Consider the following 14,890-nt stretch of genomic DNA (forward strand, 5'->3'; position numbering starts at 1 on the left):
AAAAAACAGCTCTATGAAATAGTTAATACCTGTCAACATATTACTAAATCTGTTCCATTCAAACTCTGTGTAGGAGTATCAGAGCTAATTTAGAATTTCAATTTAGATACTTTAATAGGCTCAAAATACAGTGCCACAGAGAATGTTTATTGCAGGCTTGAGTGAGAACTGAAGAAATTCAGACAAATAATATCCATATGTGACTAAGTTTGGCAAAATACAGAGACCATTGAAACAGACACTTTGAGTATGAGTCTTATACAAATCTTCAAGTGATCATAAATCAGTTCTCATTACAGGTACTTAAAGCAATTAAAAGTCACACAAAATACACTTTTAAGGTTACGGTGTTTAATGTTTATCTAGTTAAATTTCTACAACTAGCAAGATAACATATGAGTTACTAGGACTCAAGACCACCTCCTAGGGAATGTTTATTGGGCGATCCCAATTACACCACAGGCCAAACGACTTCCAGCGTTTCCTGTCTTTGTACTTTCTTCATTTCCACCTCTGCCCAAGTCATCTGGTTTTTCATGGACCTTTAAAAAATTTTAAGAACACATTAACTTAGGGCTATCAAGCAATTACCATCTCAACAATACCCAAAAGACTTTTAAGAACCATTTAATATTAGAAAATAACATGTTAAAATAATTATACTAGGAGGAAAGTATGCTAATATTTAGTAGTAAAAAGTAGAAACTACTACTCAAAGCTTTTTCTTGATGATGCAAAGAAATAGTTACCCTTAAACACTAGGTAAGCAGTGCTATCTCTAAATGAAATACAAAAAACCCGTACAATTAGGTTACACGGCTGCCACATGCTGAAAATCCAACATGAGAAATTCTAGTAATCTCAGTTACAGTAGTCATTCTTTTATTGTATAAATTGCTTTGGGGAAAAAAAAAGTGAATAACAAAAAAGAACATCAAAATCATGCCTAAAATGCCATAAATCATGCCATAATTAAGAGGTAATCCTAAAAATATCTTGACGTATTCAAGCAGCAGTATTTTAAATTTTGCTCATCAAACACTGATACGTGATTTTTCTGCTTCACAACTACAGGTGAAGAAAATTCTAAGAATAAAAGGGTCAACTAAAAGGAGGTGTCTACTGAATGTTAACTGTCCTCTGGGGCAGGCAAAAGGGAGCCTATCCTAGGTGGTGTTCTGCATGAACCAGATGCAGCTCTACGTAACTTGGGGCAACTGCTTCCCACATATTAAGCAAGTGATGATACCTGCAGACATGAATGAATATTAGTATTGAGGTCCATCCGATTTCAGACTTAAGATGCTCTAGTTAACTACAAGGGGGAAACCCAGTAGTGGCAAGGAAGTCTGGCCACTTAAAAACTAGATAAAGACCACTCCTGTTTCTGTAACACAGATCTAATTAATATGATCAAATGTAATCTACTTTATTACCGCATCTTAGCAAAACAGTGTTCTTAACTGACCTAGATCATTAATTCATCTTCACTGTAATCATCCAATAAAATAATTGCTTTTCCTAATCTGAACTAAAAGTACAATTTATATGGATCCTTAGAAACCAGGACTAATAATCATGAAATCATGAAAACATACATGACCATGTGTTAGAAGAAATTTTATGCATATTATTATTATATGAACACTTACCACCATTGTGCGGCCAATGATGGAATGGTCTCCGGAGAGTGAGATTATACAATCTTCAATACACACTTCGGCCACACCATTTTGGTCAGCCTTCACATTGCCCAGGTCTCCAACATGCCTAACATTGAAAAAGCGTTAGAGGGATTAGGACTGGTTTCTATTTAACTTTCGTTCATGAGCTAAATTAAAAATGGACTGAGTCAGATATATAAGGGTGGGCTAAGACGTGGATATAGTCTATACCAAATAGAACCCACTTTTCCAGACTGACAAAACCTTGAAAACATGTAAGTTTAAAAACAAGTAACTAGATGTTCTAGACACACAGCTCTTCAAACACAGGCTTCAAATCTATACAGCAATGCTCTGGGAAGAGTGGTGGGATGGGGTGCACCTCTAATCTCAGAGGTAAAGGACCAAAGGGTAAACTCTAAGTCACTGAGTTATGCCTGTTAATTCCTGGCATGGCTAAGAGAGCTATGCCCCTAGGGCCTCTGATATAAAAATAAATTAATCCTTGTCCTTAAATTTAATATTTTCCTGAAAGGCTCTCAGAAAACAAACATATACAAATGGGAGTCTCACTGAATTTTCAATATCAAATTTTTATCTACAAACCTTCCAGTGTTTCACAATGGTTTATTTTGCTAGTGGTTGACAGTACTGTTGTTCATGACATTTCCTGTATTAGTTCCCTTTGACACCTGTATGAGCTCTATATTCAATAAATGCTACAAAACCAAATCGTTTTAAGTGTCCCTATTTGTCAATTCCTTAGCCCAAGGAGTAAGCCATTCCAGCACTTGGGGGCAAGGGGTTACACGGGGGCAACAAACTCAAGAGCAGAGGTGCAATTATCTTAGCATGCAGTTTGCAAGTCGTATACCCATACTGCCCCCTCAAAGCCGTCGCTATTATTTCAAAAAGAGTTAAGGTCACTCACCTCTCTTCATCCTCTGGCCCACCGTGTTTTTTGGATAGAGGATTAAAGTGAGGACCTGCACTGGTACAGCCTGTTTACAAAACAAAAACAAAAAAGAGTAGCTAAATTATGAATCAAAATTCCAAAATAAGTTCTAAAAAGAAACTGGTCATTGCTAAAAACCTCAAATGGAGAAAGTACTGACCCACACTGTGACTTCTAGGCTAATAAAAACAGAAAGCAACACGTTAAACAAAATGGGCAGGGAGTAAAGACAAATTCTAACTACTACTGTGTAACACTGGTAAAGTTAAATTAATTACCCTTCTCTGGGCTTTGGTTTCTTCACTGCCCTGTAAAATGAGAAGGCCAAGACCTGATCTTCAATGGTCCGGTTCTTCTGTTAAAATCCCATGATTATGATCCTACTTCCTACGACAACAGCACACCTCAACTACAAAAAACTTATCTCCCCAGCAACATACTAGCAGGCAGCCCTCCTGTTTGCGGCCGTTACTCTGTGCGAGCAGAACAGAAAACGGCACCTTACTCCCAGGGCTGCTACCCGCCCGGCACAACTCGGGGGCGTTCAGACTGTGCTCTGTAAAAATGGCGCTCCAGTGCACCGGGAACAGCATTCACATAGGACACAACCACAACAATGCAGGAGACTCTTTCATGACATGGTCTTCATTCAACAGCTGATAGAAAGTTTCCCGTTGACAGCTTTTATCCATCCTCTACCCAGGGAGAAGACACGCAGGTTACGGAAAGTAGCACAGTAAGTCGAAGCCACAGAGCAATCACCTCCCAAAGCAGAAGCAGTAAAACCAAAAACAACGACTTGAGGAATTTTTTTTAGATTAATAATTTATTTTGGCTGCACCGGGTCTTCGTTGCGGCATGTAGACTCTTCGTTGCAACATGCATGCGGGATCTAGTTCCCCAACCAGGGATCCAACCCGGGCCCTCTGCATTGGGAGCATGGAGTCTTACCCACTGGACCACCAGGGAAGTCCCGGGACTTTATAATTATTGAAATGGATCACATCTGATCATTAAATCACTATTTACAGAAACCAAATTATGGAACATTAAAAACAAGTTCTAAGACGGAGGGGATATTATATATACACATAGCTGATTCACCTCATTGTACAGCAGAAACCACAACACTGTAAAGCAATTATACTCCAATAAAATAAACACACACACACACACGTTCCAGCAAAATGAATTAAGTTCTCATCATAAAAAGTCTAAACACTAAGTTTACTCAAATACAGCAATTTAACCCATAAGCTTTTGCTGACTTGCTTCTAAACCCAACTTGAGAAAATGAAGCACAATCCAAAGCGTGAACAGTTTACACCCCCTCATCAGTTTGTACCTTGCCCCTCCCCGATAAGGCCCTTAGGCTAGAGGCAAAGAGCTACCTCGCAGGGTTATGCAGATAAATGCACCCTGCTTGCCACACCCGCCCTTCAAGCCCCAGCTCACCAACACCTGGGAATAAAGGGGAAGGTCAGAAAGAAGCTGTGTTGTTTTCTATTGTTTTCTTAAAACACACCTGAGACTCTTACATAATCAACCCATAATCACGATACAAAACATCAACTTCTTCTCCTTCCATTCCACAGGGAAGAGTCAAAAGCCATTTTTATCCCTGAGATTGACTTTAGTAGTCATATTAACTTGACTTTTAAAAAAACTGTCGCAAGTTTTTAATGTTTGGGGGTAACTCTACTCAGTTTATCTTACTAGGTGAAATAACTGTCAGTCACTAAACCAGCACGACACCCACCTTGTGTATTATCTCCAAATTGATGGACATGGAATCCATGATAGCCTTCAGTCAATCCTGTAATGGATCCCGATACCACGACCATCCCATCTTCCTTTATTCAAAGAAAAGTGCAAGAAGTTTGAGACAGCAAATACTTCTGAACAAAGAAAACAGTTGAATTATCTTTACCACTCACAGGAAAGTGAAAAGAACATGGACTCAGGAGTCGAAAAATCTGTGTCCAAATCCCAGGTCTGCCACTTTCTAGCAGTGAACCTCCAGCAAGCTGCTAAACTACTCTATTCATACGTAATATGAACAAGTTCTTGTTTATTATGTAAATACTTCAAATAGGTCGTACTTGCGCATAGTGAGTGTATGTGTACAAATCAAACTTTTGAACCCAAATGTTAGCACATCATACACTTTTTAGCACCCTACTTTCTTCATGCACTCTTCTATGTTAGCAATCATATAAATTTGCCTTAAAAAGAAAAAAAAAATATCCAACTTGCTACCCTAGGATCCCTGTTCCCCACTCTCCACCAGAGGGGTGTTTATCAGTTTCCAGCACGGATATTTTTGATTTACAGCCAGAAGATATCTTGCCTCACTGCCCCTGGGGGACTGACCCTAGTCCAACCAGAAGTACTGCTTTCTCAAGTCTTTTCAGGCATTGAAACCTAGATAACCTTTCCACTACTGAGACCAAAAAGAAAGGACAACAAAACACTAAAGCAGGTGAAAAAAAACACACTGCAATTCAGGCAATGGTGATGGATAATGGTACCGCATGCTACATATTGAAATCAAAGAAGTTATTTCTACAGCTACAAAGAGATCTTAGGAAGTAAAATGAAATAGACACAGCATCCACACCATAGAGCAATACATGACGGTGTCTTTGTTTTTTAAAAAGCCAAGGCCAACAGTTGCAAGAGGTGTTAGCCTTGAAGATCGGACTTTCCACTGGCTAGATACCACTGCTCAACGGAAGTAGCCTGGCAACTGCTGCCTCTTGTGTTTCTTTTTGAGAACAGATACACTATGATTCTTCTACGTACAACCTTTAACTTTGGAAAACCCCAAATGTGAAAGTTATTCCCCAAAACACGCCACGTTATCAAGAGCACAGACAGACAAACATGGCAGGTTCTTCCAAGCCTCCACTTAATTGGTAATGCATAGAGCACAAGAAGTTCAACAGTAAGCTGCCTGGGTACAGCCCTGCAGGGACCAGGCTATTGTCAAATGAGTAAAACAGGTCAGGGAAGCAGGAGGAATGTAAACTGGTCCAGCACAGCGTTGCCCTGGACTAATGAAGGCTCAGTATGGGCAGATCTCCAGATTTTTCAAGAGAAGCTAAGAATCTGGACTTACAGGTGAAAATGTCCGATTTTTGAAAACTGGAAACTAATCCAAAATTTTAAACACTCAATAGGCCAAGAAATACAGTTCACTGTCAACTTAATACACCTGCATATCCAAGGGTGTTTATCAGGTACAAAGGGCACCACCAAAATGAAGTTCGGAACTTAAAAGAGGGAGCCATAGAAGCTGCTCAGGGAAGGTGGAAAAACCAGTTTAACTTCTGAATGCAACACCAGGAGCTGTTTTCTCAGTGGCCACAGGGAAAGAATCCCTCAGAGGCTTCTTAGGTTCTCTAGTGGAGAGGAAAGAGGATGGACAAAACAAAGTCTCGCAAATGAAAACAGCAAAATTCAGTCAAATGTCTGGCTTTTCCAGAAAATCTGGAAACCACCTAAAGGAAGAAATTAAGCTCAAATATAAACTCTCTCTCGTTTAAATCTCACAGATGGGACACTTACCTAGATTACTGTGCATGCCCTCTCACATTTCCATAAACCACTTTAACGACTAATTCTCATTCATATCTTAAATACTCCCTCATGATTAACAAGCCAACATAAACAATTTTCCACCCACTGGTAACCTCACTAAGATCTGGGGGGACAGTCTTATCACAGGCACCTTCCTCACAACACCTGTGTTTTGCAGTATTATCAGTGAGTACGTCTGTACACTTTATTTTACAAGATTTGTCCAGAGGTTTATCTGCTACCATCTCAGTAACAGGCCCACCGGTAGAGAAATTTCAAAGTCACTTTACAGGGAATTTGTTTAAACGAATGCTCCATGAACAGAAGTGACAATTCCATGCAATGGAAATACTCTAGGTCTCCTAACATTGGACTTCCAAACCTCATCCACTACCCTCTGCCAACAGGAATTCTCAATCCTCCGTGCACTGTTAAGAAGCTTTAAAAAGAGCAACACTCAGACTGCACCCCATCAGGTTTTGATGTAATTGATCCGGAGTTGAGCCCTGGTATCTGTATTTTAAAAAGCTCCCCAAATGAGTCTGCTGTGCACCCAGAGTTAAAAGTCGCTCCTCTGGAAAACCCCCAACAAGGGAGGCTGTTAGATGATCTCTGGCTTTTGGAGCTCTGACCAGGGCCGTCCTCTTTGCCCTTAAAGGATGACCCTGACCTAGAGCAGGGGTCAGCAAACTTTTCTGTAAAGGATCACTATCGCCTACTCTTGTTTTCACGACCTTTTCAACACAAACATATAAAAGCATAAATATATAAAAGCTACTCAGCTCGAGGGCTGTACAAACACCGCCTCGGGACAGATTAGGCCCGCGGGCCGCAGTCTGCAGACCCCCTGAACTAGAGAGCTCAAGCTGGAAAGGAAGTCCCAAAGGGATAACGGATGCTACGAGACCCAGACGGCCCAGCCGCATCCGCCGCCCCCGGGTCTCAAGGACCGGCCAGGCCTCAGACTGCGCAACTCAGCATCCGCGGTATCTCAGGACCCAAAAACTGAGCCCGCAAGAAGGGCCACAGCGTCCTCAAGCACCTCAGGTCTCCACCCGGGCCTACGGACGCCGAGGAGGCGCCGGGGCAACCGGCTTTCCTCCCACGCTTTCTCTCCTCCCTCCGAAACTCGCGGTGGTCGGCACCCACGGGGCCGCCGGGTGTTCCCTCCCTGCACTCCCGCCCAGGCCTCGCCACGCACCACCGCTGCCGGGCTCGCCCGGTGACTCAGCACTCCGCGGTCGCGCGCGGCTGGCGGCTCGGTGGGCGCCGCACGGCCGAGGACCCGGGGTACGCCGACCCGCCGACCCAGGCGCCGGGGGCGTGGCGAGGGCGGCCCGAGGCCCCGCCGGCCGCTTCGGGGCACAGGTGTGCGGGCACGGCCTCGCCGCCGGTCTCCCCCCGCCGGGCCTTGCCTTTTGCTCGAAGTGGATGGTACCCTGCACCGGGCCGTCGCCCTTCAGCACGCACACGGCCTTCGTCACCATGACTCGCGGGGACGCGCTCCGGCCCACTGCGAAGGCCACACAAGAAACGTGAAATGCAAACCGAGGACGCAACGCGGCGCCGAGCCGCGGCACCTTTATATGCCGGGCCGCCGCGCCCCGCCCACCCTGGCCCGGAACCAATCGCCACCCGCGCTCTCAGCCCGCTCCCCACGGGACGCGAGTGGCGGGGAACCACCGGGGGCGGGGCCAAAGGGCCGCTTGTGGCGCCTTGCTTTTCGCGCCGCCGGTTCCCTCCGCCCGGCGCCCGTAAAACGCCCAGAAACCTGGAACGGTGGAGAAAAACAGCTCTTCTCCTCCAAAGGGTGTAGTCCGTGGATTGCAGTACACAAAATAAGGAAAATGAGGTATACGCGGCACGCCTTGAAGATCTGAAGTCCCTTTGTCTGGAAATGTAGTTAGTTATAACTGACTTTGGTCATAATGTTGTCGCATTTGTTTTTTTAGAAGTTGGGACTGTCGAGCTGGGTGCTTTTGATAGCTTTTACTTTTTAATCGTCTTGTGTTTTGGGTTTCGGAGGGTATGTAAAGTCGACGCATCTCAGTCCCTGGTCCCACCTTTTCTTCCCTACAATTTTCGTAGTCCTGAACGTATAGAGCGTTACTTGGTTATCAGAATTGTGTATTCTTTTCGAATATTTCTTGTTTGGCAAGGCCACAAACGTGAAAATACCAAAGAATGTCAACTGATTGATTTCTCCATACCTCTGTGTTTTGTCTGACTGCTGCCCCAAATGTCAAGGAAAAGGGTAGAAGGGGTGAATAATTTATGATACCTCCGTACCTCAGAGTATTTCTTATCCTTCAAGGAAAAGACTTCAAAAACATGAAATGAGCAAACAGTACAAACTACTTCTGTGGGTTTTTATTTAAAAGTATAAACATATTTACTTGCGCGCTCAGAAATCTAGAAAGATGTACAAGAGACCATGGGTGGATACCTTTGGGGAGTGCGAATTAAACTTTTACTTATGTTCTCTCAAAACTTTTTTTTACGATGGATGTGCATTTGTCTGCCACAGTTTGGCTTAGAATGAGAATTCCCCTCCCCCCACCAACACACACACATACTTTTGTTGGCAGAACAGTTTGATAAACCAGGGGGCTGGAGGGGAACATCAAGAGAAGGGTTTTCATCTTCCCTCCCTACGGGGCTGCCTGAATAACAAGGATGAGTGAACTGTTTTCAGAGGTGAGGTTAATTTAACCTGGAAGCATGCTTTGGACTTACCCAGAAAACTCGTTAAACTGCAGGTTGCTACGTTTCTGACTCAGCGAGTGTGGGGTGGAAACCTGGAATTTACATTCCTACCTTATGCCCAGGTAGCGCTGATGCTGGCACTTTGAGAAGCTCTGACTTGCAGGTGTTTTTCATGCCCAGTGAAGTATGCAAGTTGAGGGCAAGAGCTGGACCTACTTGACTCAAAAGAGGAGATAGAGAAAGCATCCCAAAAAGAAACGTGGAGTCAAGGAGACCCAGACAGGGGCCAATAAGGGACACACCTAAGGGAGAAGAGCTCTGGCTCCTGGGGATTTCTGTTTTTGTTTTGTGGGATTGAAATCCTCCCCATCTCCCAGTGAACTCCAACGCAATCTGCATTTCCCTCTAATGCTCGGTAGGGAGGATTTAGTTCTAAGGATGACGAAACACTGACACCTAGTTCAAGGCCAGAGTGAAACAAGGCAGAAGCTGATTCAGCCACGTCTTGGCTGTCCGTTACTTATTTACTTAATTACACCCTTGGACTCAAAGGCATCCTCTGTCAGAGATACACAATCCACATTTTTTTATCATCCTCTTGAAAGTATACATATTTGTAATTTTGCTTGTTCTACTTACTAGCATTTCCCAGAGAGCTGACTTGTGCCAGGCAGTTGCATAAATGTGCAAATCCCAGCCACAGGGTCTTTGCCCAAGGCCAAAGTTTCTCTTTGGCCTCAAAGTTCCAGGAAGTTGGAATCAGATTTCAGTTCACTCGCCAACAAAGCAGCCCATGTACAGAGTGGCCCTGGGATCCTGAGTCCCTCCTCTTTTGAGATATGTAGACAAAGCCTGGGTCAGTGCCAGGGCTTGTGTCATGCAGGATTAGAGGACCCCTGGGGTTTATTCCTACTCCCGCCCTCACACCTGGGCAAGGGAGTCCCACACTTTAGAGGGCCCTGTCCTGTTCCTCCTCAGGCCACATTTCCCCTGAGGGAGTGTGGAGCCAAGAAAGTGCTTCCACCCAGAATCTTACCCCTCCTTCTAGAACAAGGTTAAGGAATATAAATACGTGATCTTGAACAGTATTTGTTTGCTCCTAAGACAGCCTGTGCAGATGACTAAGCAGCTTACCGTGTGTCATTCTGGCATTCCTGGGGATGAAAATCAGTGTTTGGGGACCTCTGTGGTTAAGAGGTAAGCAAGAAGGTAGACCAGAAATTCGGTCTGGCGTTTCCATCCTTTTCCTCTTCCTCTCCTTCCTTTCTTAGGACTCACTCTTCCCCTTTCTCCTTTATCTCATCTCTCTCTTTCCCCATATCATTTTTTTCTTCTGTAATCCCAAGGTGATTCCCCCTTTACACCTTCCTCAGGCTCAGTAAATAAGTAGTTTTTTAATTTTCTTCACATCACACATCACAAAGGGATTATCACCAAGACCTTTGCTGATGAAAAATATGTTTTTATACGAATTGTAGGAAAATGTCAGAACTAGGGAGAATACAAAAGAAGCAAAGTACAAAGAGAGAAGCTTTTTAAAATATTTATTTATTTATTATTTATTTTTTATTTTTATTTTTGGCTGCGTTGGGTCTTGTTGCTGCGCGCGGGCTTTCTCTAGTCGCAGTGAGCGGGGGCTACTCTTCGTTGCTGTGCGCGGCTTCTCACTGCGGTGGCTTCCTTGTTGCGGAGCACAGACTCCAGGCGCGCAGGCTTCAGTAGCAGCACGCGGGCTCAGTAGTTGTGGCGCACGGGCTTAGGTGCTTTGCGGCATGTGGGATCTTCCCAGACCAGGGATGGAACCCGTGTCCCCTGCATTGGCAGGCGGATTCTTAACCACTGCGCCATCAGGGAAGTCCCAAGAGAGGCTTTTTTAAATGCTAAGAAATAAATGCGCTAATAACTAGGAAGCAGGGACTTCCCTGGTGGTCCAGTGGTTAAGACTCCACGCTTCCAATGCGGGGAGTGCAGGTTCAATGCCTGGTAAGGGAACTAAGATCCTACATGCTGCGCAGTGCGGCCAAAAAATAAAAACAAAACAACTAGGAAGCAAATTAAAAACAGTTAAAGGCAGTATTAGCTAGTCCTACCTGCGTATATTTAATGTTAGTAAATTCCAAAAACTGGAAGCTATTACCAGTAAACAGTGTGAGAAGATTATATCCCAGAATCACAAAGTATCTGAGGCATTTTTTGAAGTTGGAGAGGGAAAAGTATAAAAATTAGTTTATATTGTTAGTAAACATGAGTGAACAGTCTGAGATTAGAAATTTGTAAACTATAATTGAGAGTTAGCTGTATATTTAATAATCTTGGCTATAACCTGTCATACGCTCTCTGTTTAGCAGTTGCAGCCTGGGCTCAGGCCCACTCTGGCCCACTGTATCATCTTGGGTAATTCTCTCTAGAACTCAACTGTAAATCAAAGGCACCTGGGTTAGGTACAGTGCTTGTCCACACTGGCTGCACCTCAGAACCACCTGGGAGATTTTTGAAAACAGTGTGCTTGGGCCCAATTATATTCACATCTTCAAACTGCATATATTTAAACAGTAAATGCATATTACATTGCTGTAAGATACATAAGAAACCAACAATGGTTTTCACTGGAAATGGGCTGCTTACCTTGGCACTTTCCATCCCATGAAGAAAATAAACTTGCATTTGATTAAACAAGCATAACCAGGTTTCTGTAACATGAGGTCGAAACAATTTCTAACTGATGAGATGAAAAGCCACAAAAGGAGTTTTAGCAGGAAGCAGCTTGACTGTGTTCATGGGTAAGGTCACGGTGCGTCTGGGTGCCTGAGGAACCTCGAAGTGCTGAGCTGGAAGTGTCCTTTTGGACACAGATGCGAACCTCAGGGTCACCCCTAAGTGTAGGCTCTGTATCAGACTCAACACACATGCTATTCAGATTTGTAAGGAAAATGTAGTTACTCATTCGCTTTAGGGGATATAATTGTCTTCACGATTCTCTACCACTCTGGGTAGGAAACTGGTGAGACTTAGGCATCAATGACATTTTCTCAAGTTCGTCTGGTTTAAACAGTCTCTTTAGAGCAGTGATTCTCAAACATTAATATACCTTAGAATCAGCTGGAAGGCTTGTTAAAACTCAGGTTGCTGGTCCCCAACCCCATAAGTTTTTTCTTTAAAAAGAAAAAAAGCACTTTATTAATATATAGTTCATGTACTATAAAAAATTCACCCAGGGCTTCCCTGGTGGCGCAGTGGTTGAGAATCTGCCTGCCAATGCAGGGGACACGGGTTCGAGCCCTGGCCTGGGAAGATTCCACATGCCACGGAGCAACTAGGCCCGTGAGCCACAACTACTGAGCCTGCGCGTCTGGAGCCCGTGCTCCGCAACAAGAGAGGCCGCGACAGTGAGAGGCCCGCGCACCACGATGAAGAGTGGCCCCGCTTGCCACAACTAGAGAAAGCCCTCGCACAGAAACGAAGACCCAACACAGCCAAAAGTAAATAAATAAATTTAAAACAAACAAACAAAAAACCACTGTTTAAAAAAAAAAAAATTCACCCATTGTAAGTATACACTTCAGTGATATTTTTAGTAAATTTATGTAATTGGCAACCATTACCAAAATGCAGTTTTAGAACATTTCCATCAGCATAGGAGATTTCCTCATCTGGTTTTTGCTTAAGCCATTCTCCCACTCCAAGCCCTAGTCAACCACTGATCTGCTTTTTTCTCTATAAGTTTGCTTTATCTGGACATTTCTTATAAATGGAATCATACAGTATGTAGTGTATGATTTTGCATCTGGCTTCTTAGCATAATATTTTAGAGCTTAATCTATGTTGTAGCATATTTTGGTGGTTTGTTCCGTATGTCTAAAAGAGTATGCCATTGCCGAATATACCATAAATTGTTTTTCCAGTCACAGGTTGGTGGATGTTTGTGTTGTTGAATTGTGTCCCCTCCAAAATTCATATGTTGAAGTCCTAACCACCTCGAAATGTGACCTTGTTTGGAAACAGGATTTTGGAAATGAAATTAGTTAACATGAGATCATACTGGAGTAGGGTAGACCCCTTATGCAATATGATTAGTATCCTTATAAAAAGGAAATTTGGACACAGATAGGCAGACAAGGAGAACACTATGTGAAGATGAAGGCAGAGATCAGGGTGATGCTTCTACAAGCCAAGGAAAGCCAAACATTGCCAGCAAACCCCAAAAAGCTGGGGGAGAGGCATGGGACAGATTCTCTCTCACAGCCTCAGAAGGAACCAACCTTGCTGACACCTTGATCTCAGACTTCTAGTCTCCAGAACTGAGACAGTTCAATTTCTGTTATTTAAGCCACTTTGTTACAGAAGCTCTAGCAGACTAATGCAAGATTATTTACAGGTTTTGAATATTATGAATAATGCTGCCAAGAACATTGGTATACACATCTGTGTGGACATACAGTTTCATTTCTCTTTAGTTTGCTTTTTAACTTTTGTTCAATTTTTTTAAAACCTGCCAAATGATATTTCAGTGGTTACATTATTTTATATTCCCATCAGCAATAGAAAGGTTCCACTTTCTCCACATCCTTGCCAACACTTGCTATTGTTTATCTTTTTTATTATAGCCATTCCAGTGAGTATGTAGTGGTATTTTATTGTACTTTTATTTTGCATTTCCCTAACGACTAATGATGTTGAGCATCTTTTCATGTGCTTATTAGCTATTTATATATCTTCTTTGATGAAATGTCTATGCAAGTCTATTCCCATTTTTGGCCTTATAACACTGGCTGGAACCTCCAGTGCAATGTTGACCAGAAGTGGTGAGAGTTGAGATATTTGGGTTGTTCTCAATAGTTAGGGGAAGCATTCAGTCTCTTACCATTAAGTGTGATATTTGCTGTAGGTTTTTTGTAGATGCCCTTTATCCAGGTTGAGGAAATTCCCATCTATTCCTAGTTTGTTTACATGAAGGATGTTAGCTGTTGTCAAATGATGTTTCTGCATCTATTAAGATGATCATGTGGTTTTTGTCCTTTGTTCTATTTATCTAGTGTATTACATTGATAGAGTTTCAGGTGTTTAATCAACCATGCATTCCTCTAATAAATCCCATTTGAACGGAGTATATAATCCTTTGTATGTGTTGTGAATTTGATTTGTTAATATCTGTAATGTTATTTTCTTGTGATGTCTTTATTTGATATCAGGATAATACTGGTGTCATTGAATGAGTTGAGAAGCCATCCATACTCAGGCTTTTCTTTGTGGGAAGATTGTTCATTACTAATTCAGTTTCTTATTAGAATTCATTTTAGATTTTCTATTTCTTCTTGATTCAGTTTTGGTAATGTATGTCTTCTAAAGAATTTGTCCACTTCATCTAAATTGTGTAATTTGTTGATATAGAGTTGGTCATAATATTTTCTTATAAATTTTAAATTTCTATAGGGTTGGTAGTAGTATCCCTGCCTTCATTACTGATTTTGGCTATTTCTTTGTTACTCTTATTTTCTTGCTCAATCTAACTAAACAGTCATCAGTTCTGTTAATGTTTTTCAAAGAACCAACTTTTGTTTCTGTTTTAGTTTTTTGGCCACACCTTATGGCTTGTGGGATCTTAGTTCCCCAACGAGGGATCAAACTCAGGTGGAGTCCTAACCACTGGACCTCCAGGGAACTCCCCTCAAAGAACCAACTTTTGGTTTCATTGATTTTCTTTATTGTTCTTCTGTTTTCTATTTCACTGATTTCCAATATAATCTTTATTATGTCTTTCCTTCTGCTTGCCTTGGGTTTATTTTGCTTTTCTTTTGTCTAGTTTCTTAAGGTGGAAGCATTGTTTATTGATTTGAAATCTTTCTTCTTTTCTAGTATGGGTATTTAAAACTATAAATTTCCCTCTAAACATTGCATTAGCTATACCCATAACATGATATGTCACATTTCCATTTTAATATAATTTGAAATATTCTCTAATTGCTCTCATGATTTCTTTTTTCAC

General features: G+C 42.4%; 2 protein-coding genes across 11 annotated transcripts in view; one reads left to right on the forward strand and one right to left on the reverse strand.

The window, feature by feature from the left end:
• Positions 1-126: 126 nt before the first annotated feature.
• SOD1 (superoxide dismutase 1) lies at positions 127-7,748 on the reverse strand. Its single transcript, XM_082393684.1, has 5 exons — positions 7,617-7,748; positions 4,379-4,472; positions 2,596-2,665; positions 1,653-1,770; positions 127-542 (listed from the first exon to the last, which is right to left on the reverse strand). The coding sequence occupies exons 1-5, from the start codon at positions 7,686-7,688 to the stop codon at positions 435-437; spliced, it is 462 nt and encodes a 153-aa protein (XP_082249810.1). The 5' UTR covers positions 7,689-7,748; the 3' UTR covers positions 127-434.
• Positions 7,749-7,787: 39 nt separating this feature from the next.
• LOC309629566 (uncharacterized protein) overlaps positions 7,788-14,890 on the forward strand; it is a gene marked incomplete at its 5' end in the record, with an annotated part of 203,825 nt that continues 196,722 nt past the window's right edge. For all 10 annotated transcript variants that reach the window (XM_082393676.1, XM_082393680.1, XM_082393675.1 and 7 more), the window contains 2 exons: positions 7,788-8,053; positions 10,012-10,104. In XM_082393676.1, the coding sequence (XP_082249802.1) occupies positions 7,788-8,053; positions 10,012-10,104 (359 nt within the window). The remainder of the gene's footprint in view (positions 8,054-10,011; positions 10,105-14,890) is intronic.

Source organism: Balaenoptera borealis, assembly GCF_965194805.1.
Source record: "Balaenoptera borealis genome assembly, chromosome: 5".
Taxonomy (NCBI): domain Eukaryota; kingdom Metazoa; phylum Chordata; class Mammalia; order Artiodactyla; family Balaenopteridae; genus Balaenoptera; species Balaenoptera borealis.